General features: G+C 38.7%; 1 protein-coding gene across 2 annotated transcripts in view; it reads left to right on the forward strand.

Annotated features, from left to right (window-relative positions):
- The window catches only part of LOC138336941 (brefeldin A-inhibited guanine nucleotide-exchange protein 3-like), a 34,542-nt gene extending 14,276 nt beyond the window's left edge, over positions 1-20,266 (forward strand). For both annotated transcript variants that reach the window (XM_069286579.1, XM_069286587.1), the window contains 17 exons: positions 320-538; positions 750-984; positions 1,302-1,415; positions 1,703-1,891; positions 2,153-2,417; positions 2,636-2,815; positions 2,961-3,216; positions 3,564-3,738; positions 4,163-4,647; positions 5,005-5,175; positions 5,511-5,631; positions 12,462-12,690; positions 13,023-13,156; positions 13,486-13,652; positions 14,371-14,949; positions 15,269-15,585; positions 16,183-20,266. In XM_069286579.1, coding sequence (XP_069142680.1) covers positions 320-538; positions 750-984; positions 1,302-1,415; positions 1,703-1,891; positions 2,153-2,417; positions 2,636-2,815; positions 2,961-3,216; positions 3,564-3,738; positions 4,163-4,647; positions 5,005-5,175; positions 5,511-5,631; positions 12,462-12,690; positions 13,023-13,156; positions 13,486-13,652; positions 14,371-14,949; positions 15,269-15,585; positions 16,183-16,404 — 4,058 coding nt within the window. In that variant the 3' untranslated portion in view covers positions 16,405-20,266. The remainder of the gene's footprint in view (positions 1-319; positions 539-749; positions 985-1,301; positions 1,416-1,702; positions 1,892-2,152; positions 2,418-2,635; positions 2,816-2,960; positions 3,217-3,563; positions 3,739-4,162; positions 4,648-5,004; positions 5,176-5,510; positions 5,632-12,461; positions 12,691-13,022; positions 13,157-13,485; positions 13,653-14,370; positions 14,950-15,268; positions 15,586-16,182) is intronic.
- Positions 20,267-20,542: the final 276 nt, after the last annotated feature.

A 20,542-nucleotide genomic window follows, 5' to 3' on the forward strand; every position in this document is an offset into this window, starting at 1 on the left:
ATAGACTGGTAATAGACCTCTCCAAAAAGTCAGTCATTATTGTTAAATACAAATAACAATAATTCTCTTTATACTTTTTACTCTTTAAATCATGACTAGTTTGCACTATAACTCGTATACATTTTGGACTAGCCAAAAGGGGTGCTTGCTATATGCTGATGTAGTTTTCATTGTAAATAATGTAATTTGAATAGAGCAAATTTCATTTTATAGCCATAACCTGCCGATACCACTTAATCAATTTTATTAATAATGTTAGCTTTATCAGTATTTCACTGGGAAAATGAAAGATGTCCATAAAAAACTACTTCTGCTGTAGGTAAGAGGTTCTCCAAGCGTGTTCTGTCCAGGTGCTGGGAAGGTGTCCTAGATGTACTTTCTGTCCTCCTGAATGGGAAGAGTTCTTGTGGGATCACCAGCAGCTTGGCGCTGATGTTGGGTACTGAGGGAGCTAAGGAAGAGAGCTTACGTGCCAGAGAGGCTATATGTATGAGTCTGGATGGACTACAGAAGGCTGCTCGACTCTGCTGTGCTCTAGGTCAGTAGTGATGTCCATACATGTTTTAGTGTAACGATAAGGTTTTACAAGACTTGAGATTAACTTATTCACCCCTGAAATTTCATAATGGACTACTTAGTCTTGGATTTAGGAGAGTCTAAATCTGTCTTTAGGGGTGAATGAGTTAAAACCACTGATCTTAGTATTGTACTACTATAATTTGATAACCTTATACATTATATATCCACAGGATTACAGCAGCGTTGTGGTAGAGTGTTTTCCCAGTTAGCCAGCACATCTTGTGTACTGATAGACACACAGAAGTCACCCAGTGTAGATACAAAGTCATCCACCAAGCCTATCATGTCTAGTAAAATCAAGCCTGTACGTCTGCATGCCTCTCACATTCTTAGTATGGATGTAGTCATGACTAATGGACTCGAGATGGGAAGTCACTCGGCCGACTGCTGGAAACATGTCTTCAGGTAGGGACTGTTAGGGGCTGAGTTAGATAACTAATACAGACCAGGCCACAGTCTATTCAATATATCTTACTCTGATATTTTTTTAAAAAATTTTTGAGGAGTATTTCAAAACTTCTGCATCACTTTCTTACGTAGAAGTTTTAAGTTACAGAATATCTTTGCGTAAAAAATAATAGATGAAACTGAGCAAAGTGATCTAATATTGTCTCATCAGTTACACATTTTTTTGACATCCTTGTAATCTGTAAATTGTAAGATGTATAATTTCCTTGACAACTATAAATCTGTGGTTTTAATGATTTGTTTGTGATTTACAGGTGTTCTGCATTTATATCCCAGTTGGAGCACACTTACTTCAGTAGTGGTAACAACCAGTCTAGTCTACCCAAGGTCCAGCAGGAACAAACTGTCGGGCCTGAAATCCCAGATGAGTAAGTCAACCATAAGTATCTGGTCATTCTTTGTTTCTGAGAGAGAAAAAAACACAACAGAAAGCACTTATTTCAAAATGGAGGTTTACTTGACCATGTATAATGTTTTTAGACATTGATAAAGGATCTTTTTAATGTTTCTGCAATGGAATGAGAGATCATACAGTATGTAGATATCATCTACATATGATAATTGCTTCCTACAAATAGGGTGTAATATGAATCAGAAGAAGGTGGCAACATTAACCAATTATAGATATAAAACATGAACTGTTTAATATTTGTAGATGTGACATGCCCATCTACACCATCCCGGTGGCTGCTCCAGTACCTGTGGCCCCCCGAATCAACATCCCTGACCTGATCCGACAGAGCAGTAAAGAGTCGGGCTGGGACCGATCCATGACAGGAGGAGGGGTGCTCAACGCTGCCCAGGCTTCACAGGCTCTGTGTTGTCTGTCACAGGAGGTGGACAGGTAGGTCAAAGGTCTCCAGCAACAAAAATCTTCATTTGATCTGTCATTTGTATGACTGTGCTATGATACATATATATGTATGTCTTGTCTCTATGATTCATTCAGTGGTTTTAATGTAATCTGATCACAGCATTAAGAAGTGATTGGCTGTTGTTTATTTGTATATGCTAACACTCTCACGGACAGCTTTAACATAGAAGATGATATATTGTTTTGTATAGTATGTATACAGCTGCCTATACTTTGTTTTTCCATCTCCAGGCTGTTTGAAGATGCTGCCCAGAAGTTGAACCTGTGTGCCATTGTAAATTTTCTGTCAGAACTTTGTGAATCAAGCCAGCATCAGCTGAACAAGATGGTCAAGCTTCAAGATGATGAAGACTCCTTTTCTGACTCCCATCAGCTTCCCACAAATGCTTTACACCTGTATAGACTACAAGAGGTACTGATGAAGATTGTCCACAGTGACCGTCCCCTGATCCATTTAATGAGAACGTGGAGCACAGTGTCTACACACTTAGTTGAGGTAGGTCAATAGATATGTATTTTACTGGAACAAAAGAAAACTTTTCCAAAGGCCTTAGATTGTAGTCCCATCATTTCATTGATCTATTTAATGTCATCCATAGCTGTTTAATTTTTTTTTTCTATCTGATCTCCAACAGAGGCAGCCTTGTAAATGGTTTGATCTGTAGTTTCTTGGAGATAATTTGTAGATCTATATTTAATTTTCGTTACTTTCAGGCTGCTGGTCACCATGATAGGAGTGTGTCCAAGATGGCTGTGACGTGTGTGCATGACTTCATCCTTGCCATGTTAGGGGATCGACCAGAGTTGGCCCACTTTCATGTAAATGAGCTGTTATGTAAGACGTTTGAGAACATGCTGTGTCTGGAGCTGTGTGATGGCGACGTTCAAGATCAGGTCAGTATGAACTTTACTAAAGTTACTCCCCTTACCTTGTAAATAGATTAATAGTCTAAATTTTTTTTCTTTTGATGTCCCATCAAAGAAATTGTATATATATAGAGAGAGAGAGATGTAATCATTGATTGCTTTTATAACCCAGATTGTGTGTTCCATCTGTGAGCTAGTAGAAGCATGTACTGCAGACATCAGGTCTGGCTGGAGACCACTGTTTGGTGCCCTTCGAGCAGTGAAGATTGAGTATACTACTAATGAAGAAATCAATGAAGCACGGCAGCGACATGTTGCAGCTGTCCTTGACGTATTTGAGGTGTATCTGGGCACGGACAACATCTTGGTGTTTGCAAATGCTACAGTTGACTGCATTTTGTGTTTGCTCAAGTATATAAGAGGCCCAGGTATGAAGTGAGAAAGAGGCATATAGAGTTACACATGCCTGTCTATCTAATTCATTCGTGTTACTTCACACTTTGATATATATGAATTTTTTTAATCATGGTTAAAGATAATGACCTTTGACCGCTCCTGCTGAAGATTTATCTATCCATACTATAAAATCAAAGGAATAAGATTTATTCTATTTCACCTTAATATAAGAACCAAATTATTTTTCAGACCAATAAATTTCAAGAAACAGGTCACGAATGCTACATATGATATAAATATGACTAAAAAGATACTACAGATGTATTAGTGAGAGAATAAATATTGAATATGATTGAAAATTAAAGTTGTTTGTTTTCAGGAGAGTTTGAGGACGGTAGTGACGATGATTCTGACTCCGGGAGTGACTGTGGTATGTTGTCTACAGACAATGAGAATCTCTGTATCCCAGCTCTCCGCTACCTTAAACGCTGCTGTGAAATCTTACAAACCATGTGGAAGATGCCAGCATGTCCAGTCTTCAATGGGGCATTCAGGTAATTATAACAAGCTGTAGGGTTTAATTTTGAATTATGATATTCTGTTATAATTAAGAAATGTATGTATTATCACCATTCCAGTCTTCTTCAAACATTCAGATTTGACCAGGCAGCACAAGCAGTTACCAGGTTGAGGGTCCCATATTTTATTTTTACAAGGAGTCCTTATTTAACTACATTATTTTAACCATTTCTGTTATCTGCATGAATGTAATGTTTTAATCCAATTTTTTCCAAAGTTCTCAGAATAACATTGGAGTACATGTATACTTTTCATAGATTGACATCTGGAAAAACATTTCTGATTTGAAATTAGCATACCCGTTTTCACAAATAAATCTAGAAACATACAGATGTATGAAAGTTTGGTGAATGATTACATTCTATGTAGTTGTATATATGTATGCCTTGTTATCTACAGAATACACACAGATTCATCACAACAGATTGTGGATCCTGTCCTACCTCACATGGATATGGAGGAATTCACCAGACATTTTAACATCCCTAATGGTGACGCCCAGCCCCATGTTACTGCGGACCGTACAAACCAGCTGTCCTTTCAAAGATCCCTGGACGACGAGGAAAGGACTTACGATAGTGGTAGTATTACATCAAATGATTCAGGAATAACTGTTATTCCCAGTGAAAAGTTAGCAAATTCTGTGTCAAACCATCAAAGTAAGACATATAGTGTAGAAAAGACAGCTGGTTCTGTGACGAAGGGGCAGTTAGATCACACGGAGGATACTCTGGAGTCCATGGATAACCAGTCTGGTATCCTCCACGTCTGGTTCCTCGTAGTTGATGGTCTGGCAGGATCTGTGGCTTCCTGTCCTAAGATTTATCAGTCTGACACACTGGAAATGCTTTTCTCCATACTGAAATCTACTGCTAATATTCCTGGTAAGTTCTCTTGATGCAAATCAGTTTTTCTTATACAGTACTAATTTTGAAGTAATTTCTGCTGCAATATGTAATCATTGAACCATTTAAAGTGAATAAGTTAAATTATAACTAATTTTTATTCTCTATTTGATATACATGTAATAAATTTAACACTACAGGATAAAAAATGTTATCTAAAAGCAAATATATTGGGAAAAAAAGAGTCGATACTAAAGTGTTCATGTAAGTCAATATTGAAAAACGTGGAAAAAAATGATAATACTGGGATTGAAGACTTGGGATTTAGTTTGAATGCGTTTTGGAGATATCTCTGCTCAACATTTGATATCATTATGTTACATATTTACTGTTTAGGTCCGACCTTTGCCCTGTATTGTGTGAACCGCCTATTACTGCCGATGCTGCAGGCCTGGTTACGGGCGGGAGTGAGGAAGTATGGGTACTGGGACACAGGAGCCACCAACTTCAAACAATGCTGTGGACTCTGTACAGACCTCATTGTTGACTTCACACAGCAGTTTGCTAGTAAGTCATCATGTTCCAGTCAAATGGTGATAGAAAAATACAGTTATGGCATTTCCACTTTGTATAAGAATACAGAAATATGTATATTTTTTTTTCAACATTAGAAAAGGATCAATTATGAACTCAAATAGTATGTTCTTACTACCAGAAAGCATAATATTCATTTTTATCTGTTATATAATGTATGAACTGTATTTGATCAAGAACCAGCCATTTCTACTTTAATCATTTGAGATAGACTGGACACTTCCTACACAATTCCAGCCTTTGGGTAGTAACTAATGTTACTCAATTGAACCAATGCAAAATTGTAACTAACAATGTACCTGTTGTAGGTTGTAAAGGAAAGACTGGTAATCTTGTGGAAGTGATGCTGAAACAACTCCTGGACATCATGATAGAATGTATAGCTCAGCCTGTGGAGGTTATATCTCGGCTCGGCTGTTCTTGTATAAGGTAGGAAGCCATGATAGAGTGTATAGCTCAGCCTGTGGAGGTCATATCTCAGCTCAGCTGTTCTTGTATAAGGTAGGAAGCCATGATAGAGTGTATAGCCCAGCCTGTGGAGGTTATATCTCAGCTCAGCTGTTCTTTTGTAAGGTAGGAAGCCATGATAGAGTGTATAGCCCAGACTATGGAGGTTATAACTCGGCTCGGCTGTTTTTGTGTAAGGTAGGAAGCCATGATAGAGTGTATAGCTCAGCCTGTGGAGGTTATATCTCGGCTCGGCTGTTCTTGTATAAGGTAGGAAGCCATGATAGAGTGTATAGCCCAGCCTGTGGAGGTTATATCTCGGCTCAGCTGTTCTTGTATAAGGTAGGAAGCCATGATAGAGTGTATAGCCCAGCCTGTGGAGGTTATATCTCGGCTCAGCTGTTCTTGTATAAGGTAGGAAGCCATGATAGAGTGTATAGCCCAGCCTGTGGAGGTTATATCTCGGCTCAGCTGTTCTTGTATAAGGTAGGAAGCCATGATAGAGTGTATAGCCCAGCCTGTGGAGGTTATATCTCGGCTCAGCTGTTCTTGTATAAGGTAGGAAGCCATGATAGAGTGTATAGCTCAGCCTGTGGAGGTTATATCTCGGCTCGGCTGTTCTTGTATAAGGTAGGAAGCCATGATAGAGTGTATAGCTCAGCCTGTGGAGGTTATATCTCGGCTTGGCTGTTCTTGTATAAGGTAGGAAGCCATGATAGAGTGTATAGCTCAGCCTGTGGAGGTTATATCTCGGCTCGGCTGTTTTTGTATAAGGTAGGAAGCCATGATAGAGTGTATAGCTCAGCCTGTGGAGGTTATATCTCGGCTCAGCTGTTCTTGTATAAGGTAGGAAGCCATGATAGAGTGTATAGCCCAGCCTGTGGAGGTTATATCTCGGCTCAGCTGTTCTTGTATAAGGTAGGAAGCCATGATAGAGTGTATAGCCCAGCCTGTGGAGGTTATATCTCGGCTCGGCTGTTCTTGTATAAGGTAGGAAGCCATGATAGAGTGTATAGCTCAGCCTGTGGAGGTTATATCTCGGCTCAGCTGTTCTTGTATAAGGTAGGAAGCCATGATAGAGTGTATAGCTCAGCCTGTGGAGGTTATATCTGGGCTCAGCTGTTCTTGTATAAGGTAGGAAGCCATGATAGAGTGTATAGCCCAGCCTGTGGAGGTTATATCTCGGCTCAGCTGTTCTTGTATAAGGTAGGAAGCCATGATAGAGTGTATAGCTCAGCCTGTGGAGGTTATATGCTGCTGTTGTAGTGGAAGCCATGTTGTAGCAGCTGTTCTTGTATAAGGTAGGAAGCCATGATAGAGTGTATAGCCCAGCCTGTGGAGGTTATATCTGGGCTCGGCTGTTCTTGTATAAGGTAGGAAGCCATGATAGAGTGTATAGCTCAGCCTGTGGAGGTTATATCTCGGCTCGGCTGTTCTTGTATCAGGTAGGAAGCCATGATAGAGTGTATAGCTCAGCCTGTGGAGGTTATATCTCGGCTCGGCTGTTTTTGTATAAGGTAGGAAGCCATGATAGAGTGTATAGCCCAGCCTGTGGAGGTTATATCTCGGCTCAGCTGTTCTTGTATAAGGTAGGAAGCCATGATAGAGTGTATAGCTCAGCCTGTGGAGGTTATATCTGGCTCAGCTGTTCTTGTATAAGGTAGGAAGCCATGATAGAGTGTATAGCCCAGCCTGTGGAGGTTATATCTCGGCTCAGCTGTTCTTGTGTAAGGTAGGAAGCCATGATAGAGTGTATAGCCCAGCCTGTGGAGGTTATATCTGGCTCGCTGTTCTTGTATAAGTAGGAAGCCATGATAGAGTGTATAGAGCTGTGGAGGTTTATCTCTCGTGTTCTTGTATAAGGTAGGAAGCCATGATAGAGTGTATAGCCAGCCTGTGGAGGTTATATCTGGGCTCGGCTGTTCTTGTATAAGGTAGGAAGCCATGATAGAGTGTATAGCCCAGCCTGTGGAGGTTATATCTGGGCTCAGCTGTTCTTGTATAAGGTAGGAAGCCATGATAGAGTGTATAGCCCAGCCTGTGGAGGTTATATCTGGGCTCGGCTGTTCTTGTATAAGGTAGGAAGCCATGATAGAGTGTATAGCCCAGCCTGTGGAGGTTATATCTCGGCTCAGCTGTTCTTGTATAAGGTAGGAAGCCATGATAGAGTGTATAGCTCAGCCTGTGGAGGTTATATCTGGGCTCGGCTGTTCTTGTATAAGGTAGGAAGCCATGATAGAGTGTATAGCCCAGCCTGTGGAGGTTATATCTCGGCTCAGCTGTTCTTGTATAAGGTAGGAAGCCATGATAGAGTGTGTATAGCCAGCCTGTGGAGGTTATATCTCGGCTCAGCTGTTCTTGTATAAGGTAGGAAGCCATGATAGAGTGTATAGCCCAGCCTGTGGAGGTTATATCTCGGCTCAGCTGTTCTTGTATAAGGTAGGAAGCCATGATAGAGTGTATAGCCCAGCCTGTGGAGGTCATATCTCAGCTCAGCTGTTCTTGTATAAGGTAGGAAGCCATGATAGAGTGTATAGCCCAGCCTGTGGAGGTTATATCTCGGCTCGGCTGTTCTTGTATAAGGTAGGAAGCCATGATAGAGTGTATAGCTCAGCCTGTGGAGGTTATATCTGGCTCAGCTGTTCTTGTATAAGTAGGAAGCCATGATAGAGTGCTCGGCTGTTCTTGTATAAGGTAGGAAGCCATGATAGAGTGTATAGCCCAGCCTGTGGAGGTTATATCTCGGCTCAGCTGTTCTTGTATAAGGTAGGAAGCCATGATAGAGTGTATAGCCCAGCCTGTGGAGGTTATATCTCGGCTCGGCTGTTCTTGTATAAGGTAGGAAGCCATGATAGAGTGTATAGCCCAGCCTGTGGAGGTTATATCTCGGCTGGCTGTTCTTGTATAAGGTAGGAAGCCATGATAGAGTGTATAGCCCAGCCTGTGGAGGTTATATCTCGGCTCGCTGTTCTTGTATAAGGTAGGAAGCCATGATAGAGTGTATAGCCCAGCCTGTGGAGGTTATATCTGGCTCAGCTGTTCTTGTATAAGGTAGGAAGCCATGATAGAGTGTATAGCCCAGCCTGTGGAGGTTATATCTGGGCTCGGCTGTTCTTGTATAAGGTAGGAAGCCATGATAGAGTGTATAGCCCAGCCTGTGGAGGTTATATCTCGGCTCGGCTGTTCTTGTATAAGGTAGGAAGCCATGATAGAGTGTATAGCCCAGCCTGTGGAGGTTATATCTGGCTCAGCTGTTCTTGTATAAGGTAGGAAGCCATGATAGAGTGTATAGCCCAGCCTGTGGAGGTTATATCTGGGCTCGGCTGTTCTTGTATAAGGTAGGAAGCCATGATAGAGTGTATAGCCCAGCCTGTGGAGGTTATATCTCGGCTCAGCTGTTCTTGTATAAGGTAGGAAGCCATGATAGAGTGTATAGCTCAGCCTGTGGAGGTTATATCTGGCTCGGCTGTTCTTGTATAAGGTAGGAAGCCATGATAGAGTGTATAGCCCAGCCTGTGGAGGTTATATCTCGGCTCAGCTGTTCTTGTATAAGGTAGGAAGCCATGATAGAGTGTATAGCTCAGCCTGTGGAGGTTATATCTGGGCTCAGCTGTTCTTGTATAAGGTAGGAAGCCATGATAGAGTGTATAGCCCAGCCTGTGGAGGTTATATCTCGGCTCAGCTGTTCTTGTATAAGGTAGGAAGCCATGATAGAGTGTATAGCTCAGCCTGTGGAGGTTATATCTGGCTCGCTCAGCTGTTCTTGTATAAGGTAGGAAGCCATGATAGAGTGTATAGCCCAGCCTGTGGAGGTTATATCTGGCTCGGCTGTTCTTGTATAAGGTAGGAAGCCATGATAGAGTGTATAGCTCAGCCTGTGGAGGTTATATCTCAGCTCGGCTGTTCTTGTATAAGGTAGGAAGCCATGATAGAGTGTATAGCCCAGCCTGTGGAGGTTATATCTGGCTCGGCTGTTCTTGTATAAGGTAGGAAGCCATGATAGAGTGTATAGCCCAGCCTGTGGAGGTTATATCTCGGCTCAGCTGTTCTTGTATAAGGTAGGAAGCCATGATAGAGTGTATAGCCCAGCCTGTGGAGGTTATATCTCGGCTCGGTGTTCTTGTATAAGGTAGGAAGCCAGATAGCTGTAGCCCGATCCTGTGTATATATCTAGGGCTAAGGTAGGAAGCCATGATAGAGTGTATAGCCCAGCCTGTGGAGGTTATATCTCGGCTCAGCTGTTCTTGTATAAGGTAGGAAGCCATGATAGAGTGTATAGCTCAGCCTGTGGAGGTTATATCTGGGCTCGGCTGTTCTTGTATAAGGTAGGAAGCCATGATAGAGTGTATAGCTCAGCCTGTGGAGGTTATATCTAGGCTCAGCTGTTCTTGTATAAGGTAGGAAGCCATGATAGAGTGTATAGCCCAGCCTGTGGAGGTTATATCTCGGCTCGGCTGTTCTTGTATAAGGTAGGAAGCCATGATAGAGTGTATAGCTCAGCCTGTGGAGGTTATATCTGGGCTCAGCTGTTCTTGTATAAGGTAGGAAGCCATGATAGAGTGTATAGCCCAGCCTGTGGAGGTTATATCTCGGCTCGGCTGTTCTTGTATAAGGTAGGAAGCCATGATATAGAGTGTATAGCCCAGCCTGTGGAGGTTATATCTAGGCTTCAGCTGTTCTTGTATAAGGTAGGAAGCCATGATAGAGTGTATAGCCCAGCCTGTGGAGGTTATATCTCGGCTCAGCTGTTCTTGTATAAGGTAGGAAGCCATGATAGAGTGTATAGCCCAGCCTGTGGAGGTTATATCTGGGCTCGGCTGTTCTTGTATAAGGTAGGAAGCCATGATAGAGTGTATAGCCCAGCCTGTGGAGGTTATATCTGGCTCAGCTGTTCTTGTATAAGGTAGGAAGCCATGATAGAGTGTATAGCCCAGCCTGTGGAGGTTATATCTCGGCTCAGCTGTTCTTGTATAAGGTAGGAAGCCATGATAGAGTGTATAGCCCAGCCTGTGGAGTTAGGTATACGTGGAGGTTATATCTGGCTCGGCTGTTCTTGTATAAGGTAGGAAGCCATGATAGAGTGTATAGCCCAGCCTGTGGAGGTTATATCTGGCTCAGCTGTTCTTGTATAAGGTAGGAAGCCATGATAGAGTGTATAGCCAGCCTGTGGAGGTTATATCTGGCTCAGCTGTTCTTGTATAAGGTAGGAAGCCATGATAGAGTGTATAGCCCAGCCTGTGGAGGTTATATCTCGGCTTGGCTGTTCTTGTATAAGGTAGGAAGCCATGATAGAGTGTATAGCCAGCTGTGGAGGTTTATATCGGCTCAGCTGTTCTTGTATAAGGTAGGAAGCCATGATAGAGTGTATAGCCCAGCCTGTGGAGGTTATATCTCGGCTTGGCTGTTCTTGTATAAAGGTAGGAATCATGATAGAGTGTATAGCTCAGCCTGTGGAGGTTATATCTCGGCGGCTGTTCTTGTATAAAGTCGGAATATGATAGAAGCTATCCCTGTGGAGGTTATATCTCGCTGTTCTTGATTTGAAACATGATAAGATCTGTTCTGATTTCAGATTCATAAATAGAGAATACACGGTTAGTATCTTACAATACAAGGTTTATTTTGGTGCGAGACTTAGGAAAGCCGAGATGACGAGGCTTTGCCTAGTCATCTCGGTTTTCCGTGTCGAGCACCAAAATAAACCTTGTATTGTAAGATACTAACCGTGTATTCTGTTTATCCTGCAACCATCATGGCATTCAAAACGAAAGCAAATTGACAGTTCCTTACTTTGTTTCGCTCGAAGCGAGACGATTCTTTGATGCGGAGGTAAAGATTCATTCACTTAACCGAATGAGAGTGCATTCCTTTTTACTGCCGTGGGAAATAAATAAGTGCATTCACAAACAGTCACCATAATTCTATTCAGTGTGATATATCACTGAAAGGAAATGAAAATACTCAAATAACAATAAATACCCATTAAAGAATTACTTAACAATACATACCTTTGTCATGAGCCAAGAAAAAGACGGCACCGCCATACGAGATTTTCGATATCGTAAAAATGACGTCATTTCGGTGAATGTGACGTTTTAGCGGGACTGAATGACGTCACGTTTTAGCGGGACTGAATGACTTTTCATTCACCGGAAGGTTCAAGTTCTGGGTCAAGTTAGAAAAGGTGCCGTCAGATATGGAACAGATTCACGTGATCGTATTGACGGATAAAGCATATCGTATTGACGGATAAAGCACAAGTTTATCCGGCAGTAGTTATCGGTCAGTATGTGGGACAGTTGCAGGATAAAAGGGATTATTCAGTAAAATAGGTACAGTACTTGGTACAAGGAAGAAATCCTACATTGTGATAGGTTAATGTAAATTATAATGATATAATGCTGACTATCTAAAATCACACTGCGAGTAGATTTCACTTCTCTATGAATCTTAGGTAGCTTAGGATATCTATTTTTATAATAGAATAGTTCGCAGAATAATGGTAAAACTTTAATAATCTGATATCAAGTTTAGTTACAAGATTGTATTCAGAAAAGATTGATTGGGGACCTACAGAACACTTTGACTTAAAGACTGCCTGTATATAACCACAGCCTGACTATGACAACAGGTTTTTAGACTCCATATATTGTACATAATAACCACCTGCCTAATGTGACAAATAACTGATCAAAGTTGTATAAAGATCTGTTGACGAGATGTGGTGAAACTTAATGTGTGGAAGCTATGACTTCCTGCTCTAAGATTTTACTGTAACAATAATCCTGAAGATATGTCCTTCCCCTCACCAGACATATGCTGCTGAGTGGCGGAGATTCGTTCACGGAGAACATGTGGCAGATCAGTGCTACAGCCATGCAGAGGGCCCTGGATGTCACCACCTTCCACCTCCGCCAACTTATGATACTGTTTGAGGTGAACTCGGAAAATTTCTATGGTGATAGAGGTCAAGTGAAGGTCGCCATGAGGAGGGACAGTTCATCTGCTGAATGTAAACGTCTACAGCACCTGGCACATCAGGTCAGAAAAATATCTTGGCATGGAAAGTAAATGTAGAAATCTATCTTCAATTAATAAAAAAATTTATAAGTGTATTTGCAAATTACACATTACACATTACTTTATAGTATCTGTGCCTGCTATTTCATTGTCTTATCATGGACAACAGGAATTACCATAAATGTTTGTTTGATGCTACTTAGGTATATTAGACAAGAATGAAAAAAATGTTTGTTTGATGCTACTTAGGTATATTAGACAAGAATGAAAACTGCATGCATCATAAACGATGTCAAATTAATCTATCTTAAATAACTATCATCATAATTAGAAGTCCTATTGTGCCTCCCCAGGTCTTTCTACTGGATAGCCAGGTATCGGGAGATACAGCGCTGATAAATGAGATGGACGAGGACAAATCATTTGTGTTCCTACTTTATCCTCCTGGTCAGGAGAACAGCCTCAATCCTGATGATATAATAGCAAGGTAACTCTCATCACTGATTTTACAGCGCCATTACAATAAGCGTACGTGTGATGGCCAGTCTATTAGGTGGTTCCGTTGATTGGTAGTTAGTCAGTTTGCATGGTGGCCAGTCAGTTTGCCAGTTTGCTATTTGAATATACCTAATATGTTACCTTTCTAGTTTTAATTGTGGTTTGTATTAAACATTGGCTTGTTACAAAAGTTTTGATTTTACATGATAACATTCTGTGGGAAGGTTGTCATTTTCTTATTAAACATAGACTTTATAAGATATTGTGCTGTGGCAAAGTTGTATACCACATTTTATATTAAAATTTCTTACGTTACAGGATACCTTTCCGTGGCGTGGTCGTCGGACTCCTGTCTCACCAGCTACTGTTACAGACTGTAGGCAGTGTCCTGTTAAATCCTGCCCACCATCCACAGCCCAGTAATTCCTCTGAGCGACAGGACCAGAAGGTAGCAAACTCTGAGGAAGATGCTACCAACAAACTAGGTAACTTCATCCTGAAATGATTTAGATTTTGATATTAAAAGTTTGAAAAGCAGAGAAAAGATCACTGTTTCCATTGTCAGACATAGATCATTATTTGGTAGGTGCTTAGATCCCTGGGATCTCTTGTATTATACTGTCCTCAGTCATTATAAGCCATATCTTCAACTGCTGTACATTTCATTGTCAAGATATTTTCTAATCGTAAGGCACATTGAGCTGTGCCCTTTCTGATGTGTCAGTGTTCTAGTTTAAACATTAGGAATGTATTTGTAATTTAAGTGTAGTATTACAAATTGAAATAACTTTTTAATGTGACAGACTTCAAAAGAATATTGATTTTAAGAGGGTGCATTATGCTATCTAAAATCTCAGCTTCTCACATTTTTAGCTCACCTGGTCCAAAGGACCGAGGTGAGCTTATGGGATACCGCAGCGTCCGGCGTCCGCCGTCCGTCAACAATCAACTTCTTCTCCATAACCGCTGGTCGGATTTCAACAAAATTTAACTGGTAGCATCCTTATGGGCTACTAACTGAAAATTGTACCCATAATCACAAAATCTTCAATAGATTTAGTTACTCTATGGTGCTATATTAGTAAGTCCTATGAATGCGAAGGCATTATATCATATATTCTCTAGGTTAGTCAAAATTTCTTTTAAAAGGAAATTTGGCAACCATCTTAAAAAATTATCAAATTAATTTCTGTTTTTATAAAGGTATGGTTCCAATGATGTCCACTCGTAATATACTGATGTTATTGAAGTGTTTGTGGTGCTCCAACAAACTGGCTGGAGAATTTGATTCACGTCCCGGTTTGAAGTTCCTTATTCAGAAAGTGGCTCGGACAGAGGTAGCTGTGAATCTGTATAAACAGGCCGGGGCCAGCATGATCTTCTACATGAACACATTACTACAGATCTGTGCTTGTTTTAACGATCTATCACGACCAGAAACACGGACTTGCTTGACCGGTCCAGATGTAGCCAAACTGGACATCAGTCAAGCACTAAGCTCCCACCAGTTGGACAAGGCTGGGATGGGTGATAATAAAGTGATGTTTATACAACTGCTGTGGTGTGTATGTAACGACCTGTGTCAGATGTACGTCAATATGTTGTCAGACGAATACATAGAGAAGGCAGACCAGATGGCAGAGCGAGAACTTTTCTTCCTGATAGCCCAACCAGACAGTATCACTGATATTGTCCACAGCAAGGACAGGCAAAAGGAACTGGATACAGAGACTGTCATACAGCTACAGGGCGTTATGGCAACGGAAGCTGTCGCTCTCCAAGGTAATCAATTATTTGAATATCACCTGTATGTACATTTTTATAAAAGTGAAATGCATTTTCATATCACTCATAGCACCGATTAGATTATGTTATGTCTAGATTTCCATTCTAAATACAATTTGATGTGTATGTTAATTAGGAATAAAATGATTGAAACTATTATTCTACAAATTTTACCAAAAAAGTGTTGGGCTCTTGTTCTAGCCTTGGTCACTTATCATTACTGATACTTGAATTATTTGACATGTTCTATTAACAAAAGCCTTACTTGAGAAGTTCCTTTTTCATAGCAAACAGATTTATTTTCATGTGTTTTCAGAAGAACCATTAAGCCAGGGATTTGAGGATGTCGTTAGTATTACTGAGGAAACATGTGAATCACCGCAACTGGAAGTGAAAGGTATGATGGGTAAAAGTAAGCGAGAGTTGAGGGAGGAACACGATAGTCGAGTATACACCCTGGCTACAGACACACTTATTAAGACTCTTATGACCGAGTATAAAAAACGTAAACACCACCACGCAATGCCAGCATTTGTCAAACTTACAAAACAGAAGAAAAACATCGCCCCTCAGCTGAAGAAGGAAGTTGTGGATGAAGTGATTGAGAAACAACAGAAAACATCTTTAATGAAGGTTTGTATTAAAGTATTTAATATTCTCAAATTGCTTAATTTACAGATACCTTTACCATGGCTCTTAGTTGATATAATGGAGAATTATTGTTGTGTTCTCCTAAGTCCAAATAAAGGGAGACATTTAGTACATGTACTATTATATGTCTTTCTGATTCTGCTTTTATCATTTTTGTACAGTCAATAATTTCTGTGGAAAGTGCCTTGACAAGGTCCTTGTGACCTTCTAAATCAAATAATGAAGAGGTAAAATGTATTTTGATCGTTTTTGTTCAGGTCATAACTTTTCCATTGATGTCAAAGATAACACATGACTTGTAGCTGGGTCGTCAATAACTATTCTCAGTGCCATGTAATAGAGGCTTTGGCCTAAAAATCAGAAATAGTAAAATAAAGGAATGTTTCTCATGTATTCAAATATCTGCATCAAGGTACCAGTAATGTAACTGGTTCCTCTTATTAAAAATAATTGGAACAGAAGACATGATTTGTTCAAATATTGACTATGATTTCAGTAATAAGACAAAGAATATTACGATATAAAACAAGTACTAATGGTTTTTATCTATGGTACATTGTGTCATTTGTAACATTACAGGACAGCGAGGCCCGAGCCCAGTCCCTGACAGAGTTACTGTGTACAATCCTCGGACTGTACCAACAGTTGTCAGACCAAAAGTTTGAAGCTTTACTGCCCGCTATCTACAACTGTGCCAACCAGCTAGTGTGTCACGCACAGGACCCCCGACTCAAGGAGGCACTTGGACAGTGGACTCACAGGATCGGGGCTATTCTCCAACTCATGCCCTCCTCTCCATAGTAACGGTTCTCCCATTTATTCCCCATCTCATACCTTTAGAGTAGCTGTGGTCATGATAACAATATTGTTAAGTAGTGGACAATATGAAATGTATTCCTCGTTGCTATATGGTGACAGTGATCATGATTAAAAAATATATCCAATGGTGAACAATAAAAGTAATTCATTTCCATGGTAACAACAATGTTTTAGATTGTCAACAGTGCAATATTTATCGTTCAAATCTAGTTATTAAGCTCATATGAAATATCTTTATTTATAAGAAAACTTGGAAAAACCCCATTTCTATAAATAGCCCGATAAATACTGATGAACTAGTTATCCCTTAGATAATATGAGTTATGGCTTGTCTAACAAGTTGTATAGTTATATGCTAGTCCTAGTGAAGTCAGGTACGTTAGTGAACCTCATATCAACATATAGTCTATGGTGATAGGTTTCTTGCCAGTGGTAGTCAATTTTAAAAACTTTTTCTGGGATAGTGTATGGACATGAAGCTAATATATGCAAGCACTGTCTTAATTATTGGATAAAGTGTGGTTGTTCTGAGAACTTCTAATAGCGGAGCACTCATAATGAAGCATCTTGCATAACCAGTCTTGAAAAATTTGTGTAAATACAATTAAGAGAAATATGCTTTACTGAACTCAAAGTTTGATATGGGAAGATTCTGATCAGAGAATATATATTCTGTGTTATACTCAATATGGATTGATGATAGCCATTGCTTTATAACACAGCTGTCAAATGAATAAACACAGATTCAGATCATTTGGCTATTTTGAATTAAAACTTTAATATATTATAATGTGGTACACAATCAAGGTATTAGGAGAAAATGTCAATTAAGAGGGAAGTCTTTGAAACTATGTGTATTGATTTTTTAATACAATTTGTCAGAAAAACATCATTTTATTTGTATGATTGATAATGATTTTAAATGTCAGAACAGAACATTTTTAGTAAGTTTGGGAAATGTCTGAAAAGCATATACATTTAAATGACTTAGTGAACATTTTAAAAATCAAAATTTTATTTCTTAATATAAGTGAAATATGGATAATTTAAAGAAGAAATCAAATAATTTCAGTTTTATTACAGTTTATGTATTTGACAGGTTCCGCATTATTAATGACAAATCTTTTTCTCCTTACATTATATCAGGCTTCAATCAGATTGAGTCTATTGTGGAGAATGAATTTATGATTCATTAAAGATTCTCCACCGCTGACAATTGGTATATTTTCACTATCAAAATTAGGAGCAGACGATGTAGTATTTTTCTTCAGTTACAAAAGTCACTTACTTTACATCATTACCACCATTGAAAAGTTTGAGCTTCTAATTTTACTTCAAGTTAAAAATATGAAAAATAATTAATTGCATCCCGAAAAATTTCTGTGACACTATATCCTATATGGAATGAAGTACTGATTGTGCATGCACCAAAGGCGAAATAAATTATTTTATATTATTTTTTGTGTTAATTAGCCATATATATACACGATTAAACACCTATTATTGTTCAAATGATGACTATCATTTATGCTCTGTCGGCGGTGGATCTTCTTTAAATAATTCATTGAGATAATTTCCATAGTAACACATAAAAGTTTTGGAGATAACTTTTTTTTTATTTAATGTCATTTTAATTTCACTGCAGGATTTATTACTTGAGAGTGTATTTTGATCCACTTGCCTTCAGTGGTTCAGTACTGTAATGTGTTCTCCGTGCAATGTCATAACCCTTAAACTGTTGCCAAAATTTTGTAAACTCTTGAGTTACTGTCATACAGTATAATGTGTGATGTTAAACATCTTATTATTATACACTATAATATGTTCCTGAATGTAATTTGTTTCAGAAGTTAACTTGAATACAGCCTCATCCCACACACACCCCACCCCTGTACAAGAACAGTATAGGAAAACATGAAGTTTGTGATTGTGTTAATGTAGATAATGCCTTTAGTGCATCATTCAGAAATACCACATACTCTGCAAATATGCTCCTGCCGATATGTAAGTTTGTGTATCTGTTGAATAGATAGGTACCTGAAATGTTATTTAACGAAGAAATACCTCCTGCCCTAATCCAATCTGAGGTAAAAACAAAATCACCAGCGGATGGGACTTAGGTATTGGAGAGTATATTCTCATCAACTTAACACCTGCCAATTTATTTGGTGCTAATGATAACCTTAAATCATTGTTATAGTACATTTGCGTAGGGACAGACCTCTATATGTGTACATGTTAATGATAAGTGCAATATTGTAATGTCATTTGACTTTTTCTTTGCCACTGGGAAATGTCTATCAATTGTCTCATTATAGTCACCAAATGTTATACCTCTCCCAAAGGTGACAAAAAAAGTCGCATCGTCGGAAACCCACGGGAGATCGCACTCTACTTATCACTATGTGTAGTGTAGTAGTAGTGAAGTGTGATCACCTGTGGGTCTTCCACGATCTACTAATGACTATGTTTTCACAGATACAGTAACTGGATACACATATTTTAGTTTCCCTGTATCCATAATTCCCAAGGTGCCCTCTTGTTTTAAGAACCAAGAGCTAGGTACACTTATAAGAATTTGAAAAACCATTTAAATTCTTAATGCAATTTTAGGATTTCAAGTGGTAATATCTACAGATATATACAGTATAAAGGTTGTTCTGATTTTTAGAACAGGTTCATATGTCTTTTGAAGAGTTTAATATGTTGTTTATTAGTAATTACATGTACATCTACATATATCAAGTATGTCCCTTCCATTTTAATATGAACACATTCAGTTTGATCATGGTTAGGTTCATAGTTTTGACAACCTCGTATGCTTGGAAAAGACATTTGAGAAGGATCATTATAATTTATGTTTAATTTTTTAGGATGATGGAGTTATCCTGTACTATTATTTTGTATTTATTTAGTTCCCCACCCAGACTTACTTCAGAGTAAGTCTTCATGTGGTCACAATCAGCTGATTAGTTACATTTACGTTGTTTTAGATACATTGTTTGTTTATTTGATCTGTGTGTGTATTGTTGATTATATTTATATTTAATGTCTATGTTTACAACAGATCTGTGTATATGTATATTTATTATTTATTAGGTTTTGTTCTCTATTATTTGTTTTTTGTCGACAGGTTCGGATTTTATAACAGTCAGCAAAACAAATTTGTTCTTTATGATGTTATTATTAAAAGTAAAGTTAAATATTGCAATGCTGTTTTTCATAATAATCTCAACTTTGTTACTATATATACTATATTGCACTTCAGAATCTACACATCTATGCTTGGCGATCATTATAATGGAAATCCCTATTTAGTTGCCATAAGGTAATCATCTAAACGTACCTTAAGTAACTTATATAAAAATGTTTGACTTCAGTCAGTTTTTGACTTAAGTTTTGTTTCAAGAAATCGGGCCCAGGTCATGTAGATCATAGGTTACATGAGTATCAATAAAGTGCATAATGTTAAGCATGTGTTTATTTTATAGGACTTTTCTTTGTTCTTCGGCAAATTTGTCACACCACCTATTCAGTATACAAAACATTAATTGAAATATCCCCATACTCTATTATCCATTGTTGTTGTTATGAAATACTTGTATCTTACGTTTAGACAAGTCACCAATAATAATAGCTGTTCTAGATTGCTCTTATTATTGCTCTTGATTATTACGTCATCTGTTCGTTCGTGGAGACACTTAATTTGTGAAAAAAGTCATTTTGTCATGCAAACAAGTAACGAGCAATCGAAATCTTCTCGCATCACAAGAGAACATAATTCTTTAAAATGGTAATAGTCAATGAAATGGTAATAGTCAATGAACATAAGGGATAACTTTCATAAAATGGTAATAGTCAATGAAATGGTAATAGTCAATGAACATAAGGGATAACTTTCATGAAATTTAAGTCATACACATATATCTAGACTTAGACATATTAAATGTACTCGGACACAAAGTATAGATTGGTTTAGGGGTCACAGATGATTGTTTTTATTAAAATATTTTTTGTTATTATTTTTGTTTCAATATTATTAAAGTTTTTATTGTTTTGTTTTCTATTTGCGTATATGATGTATTTATTTTGTCTTTTATATATTGATTTATTTTTGTCA

The sequence above is a fragment of the Argopecten irradians genome, chromosome 1 (assembly GCF_041381155.1).
Source record: "Argopecten irradians isolate NY chromosome 1, Ai_NY, whole genome shotgun sequence".
Classification (NCBI taxonomy): Eukaryota; Metazoa; Mollusca; class Bivalvia; order Pectinida; family Pectinidae; genus Argopecten; species Argopecten irradians.